General features: G+C 41.3%; 1 protein-coding gene across 3 annotated transcripts in view; it reads right to left on the bottom strand.

Moving 5' to 3' along the window:
• Positions 1-23,555, bottom strand: part of EML4 (EMAP like 4) — a 167,783-nt gene that overhangs the window by 89,823 nt on the left and 54,405 nt on the right. For 2 of the 3 annotated variants that reach the window (XM_086744338.1, XM_086744339.1), the window contains exon 1: positions 3,337-3,510. The exons of the other annotated variant lie outside the window; for it this stretch is intronic. In XM_086744338.1, the coding sequence (XP_086600464.1) occupies positions 3,337-3,403 (67 nt within the window). In that variant the 5' untranslated portion in view covers positions 3,404-3,510. Of the gene's footprint in view, positions 1-3,336; positions 3,511-23,555 lie in introns of those variants that run through there. 3 annotated transcript variants of the gene reach the window in all.

Genomic DNA, 23,555 nt, shown 5'->3' with positions numbered 1-23,555 from the left:
ATTTAAAAAGGCTTCACTGCATCAACACAAACATTGTAGTTGTGGCAGTCTAAGATGACAAGAAAAACACTATTTAGGGAAATATAATCCCCTGAAATAGGCTGATACTTGGTTAATTTAGTCCCCATCCAGTATCTAACCATTTTAGGTAAAACATCAAGCTGAATGTAGGACTTCTAGGTCAAATTTGTCTATTTTTGCCTACATAACAGGGACTAGAAAGAAAAAAGCGCCTGTAACATCTAAACACTTAAAGCAAAGTTCCATGTGTTAGATACTAATCCAAAGTAAGTACTACTTCTCCATGAGCACCCAGGCAGGGAAGCAAGGCAGCACGAGCAGCACCATGTGCTGACACCATCACTCCCTTGGCAGTGAGGCGGAGAGCAAAGCCTCTGCCAGTCAAGGTCCCCTCCAAGGCACAGTGACAGCCCCTGGGTGAGCAGCACCAAGCCCCAGGAGGGCTCGGTCTCACCCCTGCAAAAAACCCTGCAGAGTCACCATGGCACCACCACCTTCACCATCAATGCCTCCAGCAACTGGCAAATCCCCACCATGAAACAACACCTAAGAAACTCTCTACTGATCTTAACATTAAAGATAAATGTATACAAATCAATTTAAGAATCTGAAAGTAACAAAGTTGACAAATTTGGGGACATTCATGTTTGGTTTTTTTCCCCATTTATAAATACTGTTTATGATGTCAAATGGCACTGGAGGTAAATATTTAATCAAGAAGCATGCAAAATTAAAGTTTTGTTTGCAGGTAAATTCCTTGGTCAAACTGAAAATTTCTGTCCTGATCTGTATCACCTAAGCCATATTCTAGCCCAGATCTATTTGATAGCTAAGATCTTCACGCTTCACGAAGGGACATGTTATGACATAAGCCCCTGCCTTAGCTTTAGTTCTAAAAGGCTAATTACGTAAGAGTAGAAAAGATAAGTCACCCCTACTGACATCAATTAAAAAAAAAAAATCTGATTAAACTGCTCATCAGCACTGATAATCCATATGTTAAAAGGGAGCACTAGTTCTTCACTGCTGAATTTCGAATTTATTTTTAGCTTTATCAAGAAATGAGCAACTGGACATATGTACAATGATACCTGTGCACAAAACAAATAACAATTAAAGGTAAGGAAGTTCCTATAGAAAAAACAAATCACTATAAGATACTTATTTTTTTTAATAAGTTGTTCCCCAAAACCTCACCTGAAATATGCTACTGTTAGTACAAAGCCTTACTCTCCTTCAAATAAAGCAAGAATGAGCATATACAGAAAAAAGAAAATATTTCTCTGCTTCTCACCACTGCAAAGTTGCTAAAAGCCCTCAAGGCAAGGAACTCTTAAGGATGAGGTTAGACAGTTCATCTGAACAAAGCACTTGTTGAGCCCCCATCCTACCAGTTTTCTTATGGCTGTAAGTTTACTTGCCAGCCAACACACATTACTCAGAAAACTTTATTTAAAAAGTACATTAGGTTTAATCATATAAGTAGGAATCAGGTTTTAAATCAGCAGAATACACTACCATGCTAAAAGTATCCAAAGCCACATATTCTTTCAATTACAAATGCTGTCTTTAACTCTCATTCAGCAAAATCCTCAGTCTTGTATCAAGATTTGAGGCAAAATTATTTTCTAAGATGCAAAAAAAAAAAATTGAAGTAGAACATATGCGTTAAGAAAATAATGTATTTGTTGCACCTTATTCTGATGGATTTCTGGACAAATCTCAAAGGTAAGCCCATAGTGCCACACTCGCTTCTGAAATTCAAGATATGCCTCAAGCTCAAGTCTAAGACATAGCTATTTTGTTTTGTTTTGTTTTCAGACGATCACAGAGACTCTTGCTAAAAGCCATTAAACTCAATGGAAATGTCTCAAGAGAAACCTCTACTCATCAGTAACAACGTTGCAAGTTACAGCCATAAAAGCTGCCATTCTTTCAATTTTTATTCTGAAGACAAAACAGTTAAACATTAGCCTTTCTTTTATACTGTAAAAATTCTTGCAAGCTCACAAATCACTGTATGAAGCACTTGTAGTGTTTAAATCTCCAACTAGCCTCCCTCTTTCCCCCGCATTGCAACATCTTGAATTCTAAACTGAATGCTTTGAATTCTGAAGCAGATAAAGTACCGCGGGCTGCTCACTTTAAGAGAGTACGCTGTAGCAAAGTCATTCCTTTCTCCCACTAAATACACAGAGCCATCTATGCATTACGCACCTGCCCTTTTTAATTTTTTTTTTTAAAACGCTTTCCTGTTGACCGTCATATTTTAGGCCAGAAGCATAAGTTTTTCTGTGCAAGACGCCGTATTTGTACCAAAACCGCACGGCACCAATCAGCAAACAAAGAAGAGCTGCTCAGCGATGCTTGTTTCATTCCCACTAACGCTTCTCCACCATATACAAGCCCTATACGTTTTACCTCTGATATGATGATTTCCTGCCGGGGGTCATTTGTTTGGCTGGTCTTTTCACGGCCTAGCTCCAATACTTTGGGTTGGTAACAGGCAGAAAGCTGCCATGGGTTACCCTACGTCCAGCTCGGGAGCGGCTGGTTTGACGGCAGCTGGTTAAAGAAAAGCAATATGTGCAGAAATACTCCATTTTCACTCTGACACCACGACAAATAAAGGGGACACCACGACAAATAAAGGGGACACCTCACCCCCCCCCCCCCCCCCTCCAGTTCTGAAGCACAGCTTTTGCACGCGCAGGAAGCCCAGCGCCGCGCGCGCCGCCCGCGCCTCTCCTGCAGCCGCCGCCGTCCCGTGCGCAGCCCGCGCGCTGCCCGGCAGAGGCGGCGCTGCCTCCCCCCCCCCCCGCCTTCCCCGGCCCTGCCGTTGCCTTCACGGAGCCGAGCGCTCGAAGCAAACGGGCCCGGCCACGCAGGGGCAGCCCCTTCCCCGGGGCCGCCGGGGGTCTCCGCACAAAACACTCCCCCCCTCTCCTCTCCTCTCCTCTCCGCCGGGAGCCCCGGCACCCACATCGCTGGGGCGGCCACGCCAGGAGCCCTTTGCCCAGCAAGTACTTCGTCATTATCCGCCTGCCGCTGCAGCCGCTGTCCGCGCGCATCAAACTCCTCTTTAATTTAAGTTTTCTCAAGGTCAGGATGCCGCACGGCAGCGAGCCGCCTCAGCCTCGGAGCGAGCACACCTTGCCGGCTGCTAACGGGGGCGCCGAGCGAACTTGACCCCTCAATACAAGTACTGCACCTCGGTATTCACTCCACACCCTTCCTTCCCCTCTTCCCCTCCAGGGAACGAAAAGAGCCAGAGGTCATTTTGAGGGAGCCCCCCTTCGCCCCGCGGTACTTTACCCGTGCCGAAGCTGCCCAGCGCCGAGGGCTCGCAGGCTGCGGCCAGGCCGGCCAAGCCGTCCTCCATCCCTCTCACCGGCGCCGCCCCGCCGCTCAGAGCGGGCCCCCGCGGCCCGGCCCGGCCGGCATGCCGCGGGCTCCCAGGAGAAACCCGCCCCGCAACCCCGGCTGCACAGCGGCGCCGGTCCCCGCCGCCTGCCCGTCCCCGCAGCCCGGGCGAGAGCGGGAGGCCCACGGGGGCGGGACGGGGACACGGCCCGGCGGCTGCCGCAGGGAGTGGCTCCCCTTCCGACGTCAGGCAGGCTCCGGGGGCAGGCAGGCGGCCGCCCCTCGAACACGGCGGCACCGGGGAAGGCCTTTCCTCAGGGACAGCAAGCCCGCCCGACCTGCTTCCACGCAGGACACCGACCGCTGTGTGCACGCAGAGCGGGGCTCGCACCCTTTCCCAACTGGGATCGCAGTAACGGGGCTGTCAGGCGTCCTTTCCGGACGCGCCGCACCGCGCGAGGTGTGAATTGTGACATCGACGATAAAAAGCCGACAGCACTCGATTTGCGCTCGGTCCGAGCATAAAGAACTACCACAAATGACTGATGAAAAGGATTTTTATACTCGGCCGGTTCAGATAAACCATTACCACTCTAAAGCACGTTTGTCTGTGTGTCAGAAACGCCACGGATCCCACGTCAGTCAAAGCACAGCATGACATGAAAAGTTCACACGGGGAGGGAGAGGAAGGGGGTGGCTGTTTGTTTAGCGTTATATTTGAATATTTTTATATGACATCTTTCCAGACAAAAAAAAAAGCAATGACATCACTGGCAATATACTCGCGTCCATGATACTAAAACGAAGAAAAATGTGGCTGAAAAGCAGTGGCTTTGCAAAGCTATCGTTTCTATTCAGCAGAAGGGAACTCGTATTACAAACGCATTACAATCTATTTAGCATGATCATGATTTCGTCTGTCTTGCAAGATGAAGCACAGCCAGATGAGAACTAATGAATGCAACATGTGTTCATTCTTTTGGTAGCCGTGCCTGAAGCCAATTGGCAGAATGACTACAGCAAGATAAATGTCAAAACAAAACTATTTGCGAATATGCACTTCATATATTTTGCCTCTTCTCTCTATCATACTTCAAATAGTTTATTATTTTCAAGCCTTGCAAGCATATTAAATAACTCTGGATTAAAGTTTTGATTTCCACACAATAGTGGGACAGTAAGGGGGGAAAAAAAACAAACCAAACCAAACCAAACAAACAAAAAAACCCCTACGGTCAAAGTCCATGTCTCCATTCAAAAAACAAAGAAGGGCAGTACTTTTTTTCCACCCTCACAAACAGTTGATATGAAGGTTCATAACAACACATGTAGTTAAGACAGCACACAATAGGTTTTGTATGTTTCCCCCAGAATTATCAAGCTACACCATTCCAGCACTATCTTCATTTTCCAGCAGCTCCTGAAACATTAAAGGAATCGACCTCCACAGTGATTTATAAAAAGAGCAAGGCAGTCAGCTGAACGCAGCTCTGGAGTATGAAGCCAGCCAGCCAACTACCATGATTAATAAAAGGACGGAACTAGGAAACTGAATGGTGGAAGATGATACAGAGTAAAAGGCAAGGGCACACAATTAAGGAAAGGGCCCTAACTAAAGCCAAGAGCTTCAACACACAGCTATGACACCGGGATAGACCAAGAACTCACGCGTCCAACTTGTCCCAACCACTATGTTGGATTACATTGTCAGATTAAACAATCACCATTGCAAGACGAAACATTAAGTTTTACCTCGCGTGAGTTGGACACACATAATTATTTAACCTACACAGACAGACATTTTGGTATCCCTTCAAACTCACCATCCTTCCCAACACAACTATGAAGCCTTGAAAGAAATTGCAGGCAAAAACCCTCCATGAAGCCAAACAGATATTGTATGTGCTGGTCAAGACCAGCACAGGGAGAGGCTTGATTTGCCATTTTAAGTGGCCACCAGTGCTCCGAACTATGACAGATTACATACAATTGGCAGGAACCATTCAAGGGAGTTCAAGTGAATAAAATTTTCTAGATGGTCTCATTTTTAGAGTAAAACACTTTGTATAAAATAATAAAAAAAATTAAGATCTCCTACTGTACTAAAAAGGTATGAAATACTGATATTTCCAGATATCTATGATTTTTAGCTCTAAAAAGAATGGATTTCCCCAACATAATAAAAACCAAGTTAAGGCAGTACTTTAAACAGAGCTTAATGCCTGCTGAATCAAGAGCATGCAGGGTGAGGCAGAAGGAAGCAAAGCAAATGTCAGAACACCTTCAAAAGGATTCTCCAAATGCTAACATTTGAAATTACATTTCAGATGGCCCACTGTATACAGCTCATCCTGAAAATGGCAGAAGCAGTCTCAATCCAGTCTGTTCTCTGCTGGGCTGAGGACTTGGATCAAAATTTCTTGATTTGCCTTTAAATCTCCCGTGAAAGCCTTAACTCCTCATTAGGATTTTTCACTCTTCTAGGTCTGGCCCATACCTGTCCTAAGCAATCTTGCTATCTTCAACAGCTGTCTACTTCTAACCTTTTCAAGGCTTAAACGCTACCTCAGGCTCCTCTTCCCTGCTGTCATTTAACATGAATGGTGGGGAATGAGGAGGTACAGGTATTTTAGATAAGCACAAATGATTAAACGAGGACTTAAAATATGGCGCAGACCAAAACAAAACACATATGATGTAGGCAAGTAACCATTTCCTAGATAAAAACATCTCAGAATATTAGTGGTGCAAAGTGCAATGCTACACCACAAAAAAAACCCAACTCTTCAATCTAACATAATAAAGCCAGTTACAGATCAAGAACAGAGCCCTGCACACTACAAAAGTACAGATTTGGGTTTTATATGTGCCCAACACGCAGATATTTAGGAACACTACACATCTGGTAAGAACAGCAGATGTCTCAAAGACCACAGCAGCATCAGTCAGATTATGAACCCACAAAAGGAGTCATTTTAGACACACTTCAGGTTTTCACGTGCCAAAAAACACTCCAACCCACCGTGTATCCTCAGAGGTGGGAGCAAATGGTTCCTCCAGCTTTCAAAGAGAGCCATAGGAAGGCATGAACTCCTTGGAGCCATCACTTCGATATGAAGAGGAGGAAGCAGCAGCTCCCCTGCCCCACACCCCCACCATTGCCTTCTGGTGACCCAGAGCCAGCCAAGGGAACTGGGGGTGTCCCTGCCAAAGCCACCCAGCCCAGGACACCTTTAGTAATTAAAAGCTAAAGAGGAAGATTATTTATTGAGTTTCCTTGGTAAGCGATCTTCCTTACCTACCTTTCCTTCAGAAAACCTGTAGCTGTAACTGTACCTAAACAATATAAAGTGATAACTGGACTGAGACTAGTTTAATGATTCTCTTGGTGTTACGCTGCAAGAGGGCAGGCACTAGTTAATGCTGTTTCTTCATGGCAAACAATCCTTCAATTATTTTGCTTTCTTCTTTCTGAAAAGAAACTGCAGCAATGTTTCAGTTGGCAATTAACTTCATGGCCAAACAGTATCACCTTTCAGCAGCTGCATGCATCTCTGTTCCAGTATTACCTTTACCCCATGGAAAAGAGAGAACAACAATGATTTCTTTAATAACTACCCAATTCCTAAAGACTTGAAGCCTTTTATTCCTTTTTCCGTAGAGGAAAAAAAAATAAAACAAAACCCAAACCTTTCTGAAATCAACACACTGTTTTTAAAACCATGTTTTATCTGCAATCACTAACTAGCACAACAGATGAAAATCATCTCATCAAATGAGACAAAAATAATTAAGCAGAGTTTTAAAAGGCGCTTCAGTTCAGGACACTCAATGCATCAGGCCTGTTTCCAGCAGGACTTGTGAGGTGTACAGAGGTTTGTAAGCTATGAAGGACAAGGACAGCTTCACAGGACCCAGTTCCCTCATTCACGCCTGCAAGATGCAGCAGCCTCTGCTCGCTCCTCTTCGCTCCAGGTGCTGGCACTGGCAATAAAAAAACCTACTGAAGTCTCATTCTCTGAAGTATTTATACCAAGAGTGACGGAAGGCAGGACCTTTGGCTACGATTAAGGTCACTTAGAATTGGCATACAGCAACACTACTGCTAAAATAAGCATCCCTGCCCTTCTCCTGCATCCTTCTCATCCCCGTCTTGTTCCTGCCACTTCCACAACCGCTCACAGGGCTGCACAGGGAAGCACACTGGGAGACTGAACAGCATGAAAAGTAACCCATCAACACCAAAACAGGAAAACTAACCAGGCCAGTCGTATGGCACATGGCACAAGGAACCATGTTGCAGCAGCAGGGAGGTGGCAGCATCCTCTGGAAAGAGTCGCGGGAACCCTGCCCATCAACAGCAGCTCTGCCCGTGGATGATTTAAGGTGATTGTGAAACAGCTATGCTTGTAAATCACATTTCACTGCCAGAAAACTGAGCGAAATAAGAACTGACACAGAAGAGAGTGAAGTCCTGGAGTGAGCAGTGCCAGGGCAGGACACAGCAGAGAACACACAGCAGTGCCACAGGCGGTTCCTTTATCACCCCCCCACCAGATGCTAAACTGAACTCCTACGTCCCATGGGCATTCTTCTCAAACAGAGCTAGCATGCAGAAAACATGAGAACCAATAGATGTACATCAGATCTTAAAAGCTGTCCTGAGGCTGTCCTGCAGAACTAAACCATAACCGCATCCATGCATCCTAGGAAAGGGATCTGAACGGGAACCTATATCCACCCCCCCACCCCAAACCACATAGACTAATTTGAAAAAGAAAACTCACAAACAATAACAAAGCCCTCCAAATGCACATGCATATTTTAAGAATAACCACCTGCACATCTATTTTTGTCAGGTGGGTCCTCTGCTGCATCAGCTGCTTACCCTAGTTTGCAGAGGCCACTGGACCAACACGACTGAGGCGGAAGCAGGCTGATGTGGAAAGTAGGAAGGGTGACATTGTTTAAGGCTGGTATTTCACTGAGCATAACATCAAACCACAGCTGTAGCATGCTTTCCGCTGCCTGCTTGGAGCACTTGCACAGCAGATTGCTTGCAGCTGCTTTCCTGCCTACCCATCAAACACAGTACAGAAACAACTAGCAAACAAGATGAAAACGTATTAAATTTAAAACACAGCCACAAAAAGATTTCTTCTGCAAATTTTATTTTGGGCATATGTTCTAGACCACAGTCCAGACCACGTATCCTTCATGGTGGCCCATGAAAACGTGCAACCTTGTCCCTGGGAAAAGGAAAAGCCTGAACAGCAGCATCCTTGTTAGGTGCAGTCTGTATTTTTGTGGAGATAATCACAGTTTCATCTCCGGTCAAGAACCTGTGCTGCTTCAAACACAGCAGTTTTGCATAAGTGATATTTTTAAAACTACAGGCAAATCATACAAGGTTGTTAAATATGAAGTGTTTCCGCTTTCTGAAAGAGATCAGCAAAAGTTTGATATTTAATAAGCACAACTAACTGGTAGTTTTAGTCCTATCAAAGCTATAGTTATGGACTAGCTACGGTTAAATGACTGCTGTCTAATCATTTAGCTCGTGCCAACAGAAAGAAAAATGTTGCTTTTGCCATGCAGAAAAGGGAAAACAGTAGGGAAGAGACCAACTGCAAAAGTGTTTTTTAACAAAGCACTTTCAAAATAAAGTATCTACTTCTAGAAATATTACACTGCTAAAAGTTGCATATTCTTTCAAAAAAAAAAAGCTTAAAATGCAATACTTGCATATTAAAACATCTCCAAATGTTGCCTGTTTCCAGTAATATATTGCTGCAATGTTGACTATTTTTAAAGTGGTAAAAAATAAACTAAGTGTAAAATTAAAAAAAAAAAAAATCAAATCAGAATTTGAAAGAGTCCACTATTTATGACAGAGACCAGAGAGTTTCTCATTTACTATCCACTTTGAGATGCTGAGGAAGTAGAAAAACCTTTATGAAATAAAAAGGACAATCCTTCACATAAAACTAAGTCTTAATGAGAATGTCCAGCACAAGACTTGCAGATCCACCGAGGGCTCACACAGCGTGTGACCGGCTCAGCAGTGCGCCGGGATGACTCAATCTTTGTTGTGCACAGAAAGCTACTGTGTGGGCAGCAGATTGGGATGGGAAAGACAACCCAGAGGGTGGCTCAGACGTAACCATTCGTCTTGGTACAGCACATAAATGAGAAAGAAAACCCACAGGCACCAGTCTGGCTTAATCTAGATGGCTAGGAACACCTTTCAGGTTCCAGACTTCTGCATACGCCAGCAGAACCCAAATCTTCCATCTGAGAGGTGGGGTGATCATCTCAATTTGTGACTCCATAAACACAATATTTTTGATGTAAATATTATCTGGTACATGCAAATGTGATGTAGGTGTCAGACCTTAAAGTATTACAGCACTTCAGAGTTTGACCTTATCAAAAGATCATTTACAGCCACACAGTTTTGACATATTATATATAACAGCTGTACAGTCCATAAATTAATTACCCTTCTGATGGCACAGACTGCTAAACAAAGTGGTTTAAAGGGAATCTGTACAGACAGTTTTGTATCTGTGTCATTCCTTTAAATTTAGTTGACAGTAGATTTTGTACTCTTAGTAAAATGGGTCACAATAATAAACATCATCGTTTGTTTACAAATATAGGATTGAACTGTTGTGAAATCCTCAGCCAGCATTTATGACCTATGCTGTTGTAAGAATGTAAAAGATTGTCTTTAAAAAAAAGACAAATATGGAAACTCCTGTTTAATTCTCTTGTTTTTCAGCAGTATTCTCAGTATTATATTTCAGCTCCATTTTAAAACTTAGTGAATATCAAATGGGAAGAACAAGCCACACTATTTCCATGTATTGTTTCATAAAAAAAATTGTAATTAGAAGGAACCAGTTTGGTTCACACACAGACGTCAAAAGAGACCTTTCAGCTAAGTCAACAAATGAAATCTGCCAGACTAGAAGTCACACTTACTTGAAAGCCTGAACAACATTATTGACACAAAACTAGGTATTGATTTCCAATTTGTTCTTCCTGTAGCAATAGTAATGTTATAAAAAACAGACACAATTCATACCTTTGCCAACCTCTCTGTAGAAAAACCAAAGGACAGTAAGAGACAACAAGCAACCCACCATTTCAATCGGTAGCTCTTTCACGGGTCAAGACTGAGGTCAACTTTTGACTACAGAAATGTGTGTTGATATAGCCAGAAAAACCATTCTATAGGTCAGGAAAAGTAATTTCTTCCTCTGGATTATCAATCCTGTTACGACAGCTACAGGTCAACGCAAGCAACAAAAAGGCTAATTGGAGAGAGGAAGAAAGAGGGGAAAACTCTAGTCTGCAGCGGCAGAGGTCTTACTGAACTGACAGATTAAACAGCTGTCGTGTAGACAAGGACACACCACACTATGGGGGGAAAAACACCACACAAGAAAAACGGAGAAGGTCCTTAGTGGCTTTAAGAAATGCAGTTGTATTTTCCAAGAATTCAGCTTGCCAGAGCTTCACAGACCTACTAAAGGTCAGAAGCAGCAGGAATTTGATGCTATCATATTACGTAAAAGGCATCTTCATACACTGCAAAACCACCAGCCCTTGGAGGTGGGGATGGTTACGGCAGTATATGATCAAACTCGCTATGTCCTGTTTCACCACAGGAAGCTTCTGTACTCCACATCTACCTAGTCATCTCAAGTAGTAAGAGCTGGAAAAGAAGAGAACAATCCCAAACACACTTAAGTCACAACTTCAGCAGGAATTTAATCAAGCCTCAAATGAAGAGTTTACCCACCGGCTCTTTGGGAAGGCTGAAAGTCCATAATCTAAGTGAATAAAATACGAGGGGTGATGGGACTACAATTAAAAGCAACTTCTTCACTAGCAGAAGAGAGACCAGTACTGACTGCTCTGAGCTCCCAAGGGCTTAGGATAAGGAGTAATCTATATATATTTACATAGGAAAAAGAATAAAAACTATTCCACCTCCTCACCTTTTGTTTTTTGAAATACAGACTATGGCAGCATTTGTATTTTTCTTAATACAAGAGGGTATCGCCAATCCATGAAATAGCAGGCTTCACGTAACTAGCTGCTTATGTGCAAGTTTACACAATCAACACTGATGTGAGCACAATTCCACCCCTGGACTTCTACATAGAAACTTGACTTATACCTTTACACATAGCTTTTTTTTTAAAAAAATACAAGCTCTGGGGATTTTTTTTGTGTGTGTTTCTTTTTTAACACAAAGTTCTAACCCTATAGAGAACCTGAACATACAGCTTCAATTTGAATTATGTATTTCCTATGAAATGGATTGTAAGCACTTTTTTCTTATCAGCTTGTACAATGCTTAAAGCCAAAATGGGGGATCACAGAATTTTAACTGCATATGGCTACAGGGCTTTTAAATTATGGACATAATAAAGCATCATTATATTTACAGTCTACGTTTTTCTTTCATATTCCAAATTTTTAAAGTAAGCAATTCTTGATCTCAAAGCAGTCTTGACACACAAAAGATGTTCAAATCTTAGTAAAGCGCTCTAAACTAGTTAACAAAAATAAGATTTTTTTTTTTTTTAAATCATGTATACCATAGGTCACATCTGACCACTGAAACACTCAGTCCAATATACAAGCCTCCAAATCCCCACATTATTCCTTCTTTTATTCCCAAGCCAAAAGAATTTCATTGTTTTTTAAAAGATTTTGTCAAAACAAAGCTTCAGAAGACAAACTGTAACAGTGATTTATTTCTCTGTAAGTTTATAATCAACACAGGAGCTTAACAAGACACCAAGGAACTGACAAAATTATGTTTTCAGCCTAAGTCTTATTTAGTAGCAATGTACTGCCTGCTATCTCTATAAACAGGAAGACTCAGCTATTTCATTCAACGAAGTGCTAGAGTCTTCCTAACATAACAGAGCCTGCAGCAACATCTGCTTGAAAGTAACAAACCTGGAATGCTGGACATTTTATTGTATTTCTCCACTGGCTGTATTTACAGCATGAATATCCTTTTTTCTGTTTTCAATATAAATGAAAATGCTTCTACAGGAAAGCATACACTACCAAATTATATTGCAGGACACCAGAATTAAAGGAATGGTATTAGGTAGCAATGAGAAGACAGGCTAAAATACCAAAGAAAATTCCTGCCTCTTTTTCTGAAGTTTTCACTAAATGTTGTGTGTTTCTTTAGGCATCACTTGAGGATGGATTCAGTTTGCAAGGTAACAGATCTGAAGCAACCTTAGAGGCATCAATCAATCGAAACCACAGGTTTTCACTCTTCTGTCAAATTGCTCTATATTCTGCCACCCCATAGGAAAATAAAGTATAAAATTACACTATAGCAATCAGGAATTAATGAATTGTTGCAAGTCACTTGTGCAGCTTTCCTACACTTGAATAGTCAGGATATCTACATTTTAACATAAACACATGTGGATCTCAAAAGTAATCCTCAAAACAACTGCTTTTTTTTTTTTTTTTCCTGTCACTAAACACCTCCTTGTTGAAAAGTGCCTTATCACCCTGCAAGGTGGCTCACAAGGAGGCAGCTCCTCCCAGCCCCTTTAAAACAAGGTCAAGAGAAAGCAGTTGTGGATTGCAAATGACTATACTCCACACCTTTCCAGATATTCTTAACAGAGGATTTATACCTTAGTATTTTTCCTTGCTAGTCTCTTGACAGATTCCAAATCACTCATTTTGTTTCACCACAGGAGGAGTACTTGATTTAATGATTAACTCATTTGATGGGTAATCAGACAACCAGTCTTATCTGCTTCACCACTACCAAGCGGTCAGCCATTAAGGCAAATTACAGGTTTTAAAGCATACCTGCAATCAGAAGACATCAGTTTGTTCTTGTAGTATCCTCAAAACCCATGGAGGATGTGTGCATTGGAGGGAGGTGGGGAGAAGTGGAGGGAAGAGGATTAAACTAAACAACAATTTGGAGGAAGCATCTTGCTGTTTTCTGTCTCCACTGATGAAATCAGGTCTATGGCATTAAAACCGACATGAGAGAACCAGCTTATTTGCATTGTATCCTTCCTTTTCTCATTCAAAAATCAATTGCTATCCTTAGACAGGATATACATTGGAAGGAACAAACTAGCAAAACAGTAAACTGAATTTGCAATCCGATCCTATTTGACCACTGCAAGAACCATACAAAATGGTCCAAAGGTAGACTGCATCCAAGACTACTGAGCATGGGCATCACATGTCAACATGGGATGAACATTTGGTCTTCAGAAAACTTGGACATTTATTTTCTTTAAAAACAAACCTGCCTGAATCTGTAGTGGCAATAATTTTAAAATGTTAATTAGCAAAGTCCTCTACTCTACAAGAACACATTACTGATTTTCAAACCCAAAGCAACACCTTGAGCTGTCTGTATCACACACACGTATACATGGTGTGGAGCACCTTGATGCAGGTGGGGAGAGTACTGTGGCTTTTCAGCACAGGTCCACTCTTCTACAGACAGGATGGAGCCAGGCACCAGATGTGGGAACAAATCCAGCCATCCCTGAAAACTCACCAGAAAATGCTTGCAGATAACTGCTTTCAAGGTACTGCTCTTCGGTAAAAGGATTAGAGTGGAAATAACCCATACTTGGCATGAACCTCTTGAGTCAGGAGTTTGGTTTAGGTCATCACTAAATTAGTGGTTTAAACTAGATTCACTGTTGGAAGATTTGATTTGGCAAGAAATTTTTAGATCTTGCTGCACAATTTTGCAGGAAGGAGTTTGCCTGGCAGCTGTGGCACTGGGCAGAAGGGGGACACAGCTTCCTGCCCAGACCATCTCCTAACTGAGGTGCTGGGCAGGCTAAAGATCAGCGAGAAACTCCAGCTGACTGAAAAGGGAACAGGGACTCACCTCAAGACTATTACACCTTTACTCTGATATAATTTAAACATCTTATGGCAATTACAACAAGTTATTAAAACAAAGCATCCTTGTAGACACAAAAGTCTTTTTAAAAACAACATTTTAATAAAACTACACCGAAGTAGCATTTGGGCAATTTGGGATACAGTAAATACTACATTACATTGTCACTACTTCTTTTACATGTTCCCAATGATTGAGTCTCAGAGCTACTTTTGTAAAAATAATAATAAATATAAAATATAAAAAAATAAATATAAAAAATAAATATTACTACTCCACCAGAGTTAAAAAGATGTTGCTTTTGCAAATTATTCAAATACTTTGATTTCTCATACTTGTTTTGCTGGAAAATAAAAATATATCCATAAAGATGACAAAAAATATGCTTATTTAATACAATTCCATAGAAAAAACTGCTTTAGAGTACCTCATGAAATAGGACTTGCACAGGTTTTAGTGACATACTTCTTCAACAGATGAATTTCACTAACACGTATTAAATCCCAGGTAAGTGAGTCTACCTACTAAAATTATATTGTATTATATAGTAATATATTGAGGGCAGTTTTCCCTCCCAGGAGAAAGTAAACCTGAATATTGGTCCATTTCAGTTAATTCATTACTAAAATCTGAAACATTAGTTACTACTAAAAGACATTTTCCTTGGAGAGAAAATGTCACTGATTTGTCATTTATGTATAAGCTCTATCTTAAATAGAAAAGGTGAGATGGTATCACTGAAGTCTGAAAAATAAATATCTTCATAGTTAATAACAGAAAGTCATCTTTTCCCCATATAGGTTGCTGCCCTGGTACTGTTGTAGATACCACCCCTCATGGTATGGAATAATATAAACTAAGCCCCCAAGCAAGGCATTTCATTTTTCAATATGTTTTGTTGTTTGTTTGTTTGTTTGTTTTTTAATGTTCCATTGCTTTGGGTTTCTTTATGATCTAACCTAAGCAGCATAAACAAGACTGTGCACTGTCCTGCACAAAGCATTATGTTTAAAGCTTCCTGCTGGCCTCACAAAGCACCAAAGAGACAAGGGAATCGGTGTTTCAGCTTTGCCTGAACTGAACACAGCTGACATAAAACACTGATCCGTCCCCTGCTCTGGATTTGCTTTTGAAATGATCCAATGATTCCAGGGAGTGGGGAGGGCAGGAATATCAGCCTCCTGTCAGGGAGGGGGAAAAGCATCTTCTACAATTGCAAAAATAATTTTTCAGTATATGGGGCAGCTGGACCAGGGTGAAGCCCTCCTCAGGTGAGCGAGGCTGTCTGCCGGATACAGCCACTAGATAGCAGGGTCTGTTCAGTGAGACAGCATTGGAACAGGACAGCTAGAAACAGCGTCAGTGTAAAGTAAATATGTTTGTTTAAACCATCTGTTATACGACAGGTAGCTGCCACATCCAAGTTCTTGTAATTTATGAAGCAGATCTTAAATACAAGGCTGCCCTCAGAACGCTGAATTACTGGGAGGGGGGCAATTGTTTTTGGTCATCTTGCGTTCATTATTTCAAGATTCCTCCCCCTCCCCCCTCACCATCGCACCTCTGAGATGTCTGGTTTTCATGCTTTTTTTCCTTTTGCAACTTTTGCAACTGCTAATTTCCCAGTTTTATTAAACAAATACAGAAATCCTCTTCATCGTACTTCACAGCTTCATCAAGAGTAGCCTTAAGGAAAACCAAACTCTTGAAACATTCTCACCCACCAGCAACAGAGCTGCTGCTGATGTAAAAAAAACCCACATCAGGAGCTACCCAAGGTGTCTCTACCAGGAGGACAGCTGGAGTTCAGTCCCTGAACAAGCAGCTCTTCCTGAAGCTCGCTTCACGTTGGCTTACTTGAACGTTCACAAGAAACATGAACAAAGCCTCTTATTTTTATGGGTCATATGGATTGTTCCGATGTGTGCTGATCGTTATCTTCTACAAACAAAGCCAGGATTTAATTGCACTGGAGCATTAAGCAGAAAGCCTTTAAAACTCTCTTCTGTTTAACCTATCTGAACTGCAAGTGGCTGTGTCAGACAGGACCGAAGCGTGTGCCGTTCTGCAAAATAACCCATAGTCGTATATACAGGCTGGTAAATTTCCAAAATAATTTCAAGACATAACTGATGAGAAAGAATTGTGAGTTTACCTTTCGAACCTTCCCACAGATTAACACTATTTCAGTTTTCTAAAAAATAACTACATAACCTGCTCTAGGCATTACTGACATTGCTGTATTATTCCCAACACAGTTAGGCTACATATTAACTGCAAATCCACACATCTGAATTACCAGTGCAGAATTCCTAAAGTTTCGGTTTAAGCCAGATAAGACTGTATATTTTTGGCTCCTCTTCATTCTTTCAGATGTATGTCAACATTTTGTGCCCATTGCAATTTTGTAATTTCTCTGTAGATCATGAAAACAAAGTAGTAAAGTATATTGACAAAAACAAACTCATGATTTTTCCATATTAAGGAAACAGTAAAATTTCTAATTGATTGTAAAATCTAGCAAAGTGGTAATTGATTAGACATGCCAAACAGTTCAGGGTTACATAACAATATTCCAGACACACAAAGTAAAAGCCCAAACAAGCCACACAAATGCCAATCACCCCGCAAACCCTCCTGTACTGTCCCAGTGACAGGATGGATTTCTCTACTTCAGCCAGTATTTTGTTTCCCAAACCTTGCATTGAACACGTCCCTTCCTAAGGTGAACCCTTGGCTGCAGTGCTTTTCTAGTGAACACAGTGGAGGGCTGCTGCCAGCCCTCTGACAGACGTGATGCACACCAGCCTCACGTCTCTCCAAAGCCATGATGATCTCCTGGGAACACCATCGAAGGAGACTCCACGAACTCCCAGCAGCGCACACACAAAGGGTCTCTGCCTCTGTTTCCAAATTCCTCCAGGGACTGCCTTTAAATAATGCCACTAAAACTGTTTGCTCCTTTTTGTAAACATGCACAAAGGTGGAAACCCCACATCTTTGGGAACACAGCAGGTGTAAAATGGGCACGTTTGACATCAAGCACCAAGCAGGAAATAATATATAGGGGACATTGGCAATGAGGGGAGAATAGAGGGCCAACAAAATACCTTTATTTCCATTAAATATTTCCTTTTATCCTTTTTTTTGCTTTTCTTCATATGAAGTGTTGATGATAGGAACTGTTTTGAGACTCTTATTATGCCAAAAGAGATGCTTAGATGTAAAAAGGAGATTTTTTTTACTTCCCAATCTAATAAGTTTCTCTTAGTATTTGTGCTTTGAAACACATACCCTTACTGCAGGGTTTCTCATAACATACACAATTCCAGCCCTCTCTAAGCATTAAAAGGACAGAGAAAAGAGATTTAAAATTCATACATTGATCCACTCCCCAAAAGGACCCTGGAAAAAAAAAAAAAAAAAAAAAAGAAACCTACATCTGGATTAGCAACCACTAAAACACTTTATTTCAAATGCCTATTTGTTGTTTTTCTCCCTTCTCCCCAGCTCAAAAGCAGAAAGACTTGACACTATCCCTTCTTTTGTCAAGTGGCAAATAACAGAACTCAACACTTAATGAGATTTGCACTTCCCCAAACAAAGACTAAAGGCTCCCTTTCTTGAAAAAGTGGGACAGGGTTATAATAGTCCCTAGATCTCAACATGAAGTCATTTTTAAAATAACCTGTTTATGGGGTTAAGCAGGTTCCTTAGTGACAGGAGCAAACAAGATCCCACCTGCAGAGAAGACCAAAAAAAAAAAAAGTGGCCTTCAAGATTTAGCATAACTTCTTAAAGGAGTTATTGCCCCGAAAGATCTTATTCCCCTGTTGCAGTTACAGGCACAGACACCCTCACACGCAGTAGCTGCCCATGGAGGAATCCCCGTCACTGCCAGGGTGGTTATGTGGATGCTCCTTGAGGAGGACACAGCTGCATCGCCAACCTTGTGCAATGGTAGACAAGGGGAACTCTCATGGGGCAAACCGCCTGCACGGACAGTGACTGACACCAACACTAAGCAACGTGCAGCACCAGGTCGGAAGCAACTTATTCGCAAGTTCAGTTTAAAACAGCTTGCAAGTCCACTTGGCATATATATCTACATATAAATGCATGTATCTGGGACCTACAAAGCTAGGTGCCCCTGGGCCCTCAGGGTGCATACAGGACAAACCTAGCACCACGGTAGAGAGTGTTTACTGTAACATGTGACTGAGTTTTAACAGGTGCTGCATCTGCTCAGTGACCATAAAGGAGAGGAAGGAAGCACTGTGTAAAGTGAGAAGACAAAATGATATTTATAAATGACATGTTTCTGGGCCCAAAAGTGTTAGGGCCCTTTTTCTGGCAGGAGCCACTGGTGAAGGGGAGATTACACTAACATCTCTGCAGATCCCTAGAGAGAGTAACAGAGACCTTGTCTCACCCTGCCCCTTCTGAATCTCTCCGTATCCCTCCCTGTATCTGAGGGCATTAACATTAAAAACACAACACGCTCACCTGTTAAGAGGGCAGCAGCAACAACATGCCTGGGGTTACTTGACTACAAAGGTTTACAGAGAAGAATCAAGCCTGGAGTTGTCCACCAGCACAGATAATATTAGGCAGAAGTCTCAACAGTTGACAACACTGTTTTCTATGTGAAAAAATGTTCAATTTGAGCAATACTATTTGAGCAATACTATTGCACATAAATCCTAGAGCATCACAAGTTGTTAGGCAGGATGTGTCCCACTTCCTCCTCATCACAAACTAAACAACATAAAATTACAACTAGTTATTTCCAATGTAATCAAACCTTGCCAGACATCATGACTTGCTAATGCTTTTCCTCTGCCCACCTCTCCTCACCATTAATTCAGAAAAATAAAACAAACAACAACAAAAATATCCCACACACTCTGCACACCCACAACCAACAGACCTGATGATGTCTTCCCCTTCTGGAGCTTAAGTAAAGCTAAACAAAACAAGCAAATTAAAAAAACCCCAAAATTAAAAAAAAGAGGGAGGGCAAGATAAAAGGGAAAAAAAAAAAAAAAAACCGCAAACACACACACACAAAACAAAGACACAAAAACCCAGCAAGCACAGAAGAGAGGCTGGGCAACTCCATGAAGGGAGCACTCAGAAATGGTATGCCAACATATATAGCAGATCCAGATGTACAAGCAAGTTTTAACTGTTCAAAGCTTACACAATTTCTCAGTAAAATTAACATTTATCATCCCATTTTTAGAGAGAGAAGTCACTAACATATTCAAAAGGAAAAGTGTTAGTCTCACAGAAGACGAGTCGCTGCCACATTATGAAATACAAGAAGTAGATTAAGAGAAACATAACCTTTGAGAGGTAGCCAATACTTACACAAAGGCTAAAATTGTCAATGGGGAAGGAGAAAAATAAAGGAAGAGAAGTACTAACATACATAGATCTTCATCACCAGATTCATCCACCCATCTGTCAGAATCTACTAACATAGAAAGACATCGCAATTGACCGTATCAGTGAGTTTAAGAGCTCAGCCTATGTTTTACTGCCAAGGAGGATCACTGACTGTAGAACGCAGAGCCAGCTGCTGTGCAGCACATGGGCAACATCTATCCTCTGACACACCAATGGCAACCTCAGTGCAGGCACCGAGGGCTGCAAGGTATTCAAGCTGGACAAAAAAAATATAAAGGACTGAGGAAGCACTGCATACCAAGGAAATGAGTAAAAAATAAAGAATGGTTGAAACGTAACAGACTTTTGGCAATTATTACTTTGGAGAGCAACTGGGATCCTACAGAGATTTACACCTGAACAAAGGTTGCAGTCCACAGATTACTTCTCATACACTGCCAATGAAATGTGTGAACTCCTGGGAAAGCAACTTTTTGGTTTCAAAAAGAACCAACAACACAAAAAAAAAAAACCACCCCAAACCCCCCCAAAATGATAGCTGAATGATTCCTTTGGTGAACAGTCATAATCAGTCACAGGTCAACATAGATGCTGTCTCAGAGTCAGTTCACGCTCTCAGACAGGAGAGTTGATCACCAGTAGCTCAAGCAATCACAACCCAATCCTAACCATTTCCAATCACTTCCCAGGGACAACACGTCAAACAGTCTGGAATTTAGGAAGGGCAAAGCTCAGGAAACAACTGCAATTTGTTAATGGAGCTGATGAGGTAAACAGGTTTCAGAGGGTATTCGCACTCCTTGGGTTTCTTTTCCAAGCTAAAGAAAAAATTCGGTGAGGAGGACTCCCAGACTACCTGGATGAACAAAAATCTGACCCGTAATGCTAAGAAATAAGCAGGAAATCTTTTCTCCACAAAGTGGAAAAAAGCTTAAGAAAAGCATGTTTCAGAGATTACAGGGTACAAACAGAAGAGTAAAACCAACTGGGAGCCTGCTTAAGCTGTACCATGCAAAGGCAATAACGAAGATATCGCTGCTACTATGCATCACAGCTTCAAAAGAAGAAGAGAAAGACAGCTACCTACATACTGAGGTTTAAGAGGATGTTTAGGAAAAAAAAAAAAAAAGCAGGAGCAAACACCAAAGCAAACACTTCACCTTCTGTTTCAAGAAAGATAACAAAACGATAGACTGAAAATGAGGATAGGATAATGGTTATTACCACATGCTGTGTGGAAACAAAACTAGACCATTTACAATAAAGAAATAAGGGGATCTGGTTAATCTCCATCCCACAACACTGAAATAATTGGCACACACAACAATGACAGATACACCAAAAATCATTACAAGAAGGAGGGGGAAAGGAAGCCGTTCAGGAGAGAAGGAAAAGCAATCTTGGTGCTACAAGCACACAAGCATGGCCTTGATAATATGAGATCCAAGCAAAAGAAATCAAGGAAATGTAATTAAACAGTGAAACGAAGATAAGGCTAATTTTATTTTAACTAAGTAATTCATTCCTCAAAAAAGGGTAACATAGTGATCTTAATCCAGAGTTAAAGCAAGAAGTGATGCGATATCCCATTAAATAATATTTAAGGTAGAGACCTATAACATTTTAAAGATGAACAAAGCACTGTCTGAAAGAAAGACAGAGAAGATATCCAGACAAAGAGAAGGTACTGTGTTCTGTAGGTTTGGTGAAATCAGAGCTATTAAGTAAGTTACACAGTGACTGTACAAAAAAAAGCAGGTATCTACTAATAACTTCTGGGAGACCAAAGTTTAGAGAACTTGCTGTTTCTGAAAGCATCTCACAGAAACTGGACAGCCTTTTGGGGCTAGCTGGAGCAACACAAATGCAACAAAAGTTAAACATATGAAGTGAAAGAAAACTATGAATAATGACCACATACACACGAAAAGGTATTTTCAGTAGAAAACCAGGACTGATCAATTATATAAAGTATTGATAAACCACTATTTGTAATTTTTTGTTATATATATATATATATATATATACACACACACACACATATAGTTGTGGCTACCTAGTCCAAAGCAAAAATGAAGCCACATGCCTCCCCTTCCCCCAAAACCAATTTAATTGAAACTGGTGCAGAGAAGGCTACTCAGAAGATACGAGAGAGAAAAATCTATTTTATGAGAGAAGCTAAAGCACTTGGGATGCTTTAGCCTAACAATTAAGTGCTGAAAGCAACACAGCTCTGCAGGTGTGACTTGTGTAGGAGCAGGGCAGACCTCATAGGACAAGGAAGAGGATTTTTAATGGTGGGAAAGCAGAGACTGGTCCCAACCCAAGGGGTGGGAGTGCCTGAAGAACTGGATGGGGCAGATGAGGAAGACTGAATCTCAAATATGTAAGGAACAAAGTGCTCCTGGTTTGAGGCTTCAGGTGTTCAATCTGACTGATTTCCTAAGAGGCAGTCCAAAGAAGGTTCATTAATGCACCACATACTACATTATAGTAATTTAAATTCTGTACTGATAGCTTCTGCTGATTATCTGAGAGATAAGGAAAAAAAAATAAATTTCCAAGCACCCTCTGCCTGGCTCAGGCATGGAAGGACTCCCACTCCCTGAAACAAGGGGTATTGCTCCAGCTGGAAGGATGAAAAGCAAGCTGTACTTCTACATGAAAACAAACTTCAGCAAGGTCTGCACAGCGCCACACTTGTATTTTTACTATTGTTTGAGCGAATCTTTCCTGGGTAGTTCCTTCTGTAGTTTAGGTATGGTCTTTTCCCCACTCATCTAGACATTTATATTTAGTACATTCCCTGCTGTAACACTGATGTAGGAAAAACGTCTCTGATCTTTTTTTTTGCTGTTTCCCCAGGGCCCACTACAGTTTATTCACTCTTTCAGCCTTTTTATTAAGGCTTTAAATTTGTTAGAACACAGGATGAGAGTAAGCAACAGGCCCGTCTAGATTTAATTTTTTTTTTTTTTTTTTTTTTTTACATGGCTGTTTGGGGAAATTGTCCCCTTCAGCCCTCCATTCCCCAGTCAGCTGTACTTTAATAGTCCATTACAAGAAGAGAAACAAATCTCAATATTTACTTTTTGTTGAACTATCAGATAAACGCTGGGTCTATTTCTGTTCTATTCACATTCTCCCACAATTTCCATTACAAGGTATGCACTAAGCACTTTGACAAGAAGTTCCCCACTGCTAAAAATCTCAGTGCTAAAAGAAAAAGGAAATATTTATTTAGGGGTCAGTTTCAAACAGAAATACGTTTTCAAAATTAAACTGCAATTCTCCCCAACTTATGCTGCTGCCAAGCAGCCTCACACAGCCTAGCAGCTCACAGACACAAACTCTAGACATTGCAAAGTGAATTTGAATCCCATTTTACTGGCAACACCTTTGATTTGTTTAACTGCACTGGACTACCAATGAAATTACACTTCTTTTGGATTCGTTTGGTTACTGATGCTTCATGATAACTTCTGTTCTCTCCTCACATTTGCATGGCATCCAGCAAACAGGACTACCTGCACTGGGCATAACATACAAAATACAGTAGTATCTAAAATTAATATTAATCACTAAATTGTAAAGATGTACATACACACGTTACTTGTTTTCATATTCTTGGTAAGGCAGACATAACGCATAAAAGGAGTATCTGTACGATACTTCAATAGAAGCCACAGGCATGCCCAAAAATGATTGGTTTTCAGCAAATGTAGGTATTACTTTGTGTGCACTATGCCTCTAGCGTTACCCTCTACTTGAAAGCATGACAGTATTCTTCTAGCAAACTAGCCATCTCCCCCCCCCCGCC

Source organism: Chlamydotis macqueenii, chromosome 3 (assembly GCF_036417535.1).
Source record: "Chlamydotis macqueenii isolate bChlMac1 chromosome 3, bChlMac1.mat, whole genome shotgun sequence".
Taxonomy (NCBI): domain Eukaryota; kingdom Metazoa; phylum Chordata; class Aves; order Otidiformes; family Otididae; genus Chlamydotis; species Chlamydotis macqueenii.
The sequence above is the reverse complement of the archived record's forward strand: the minus strand, read 5'-3'. Positions and strand labels throughout refer to the sequence as shown.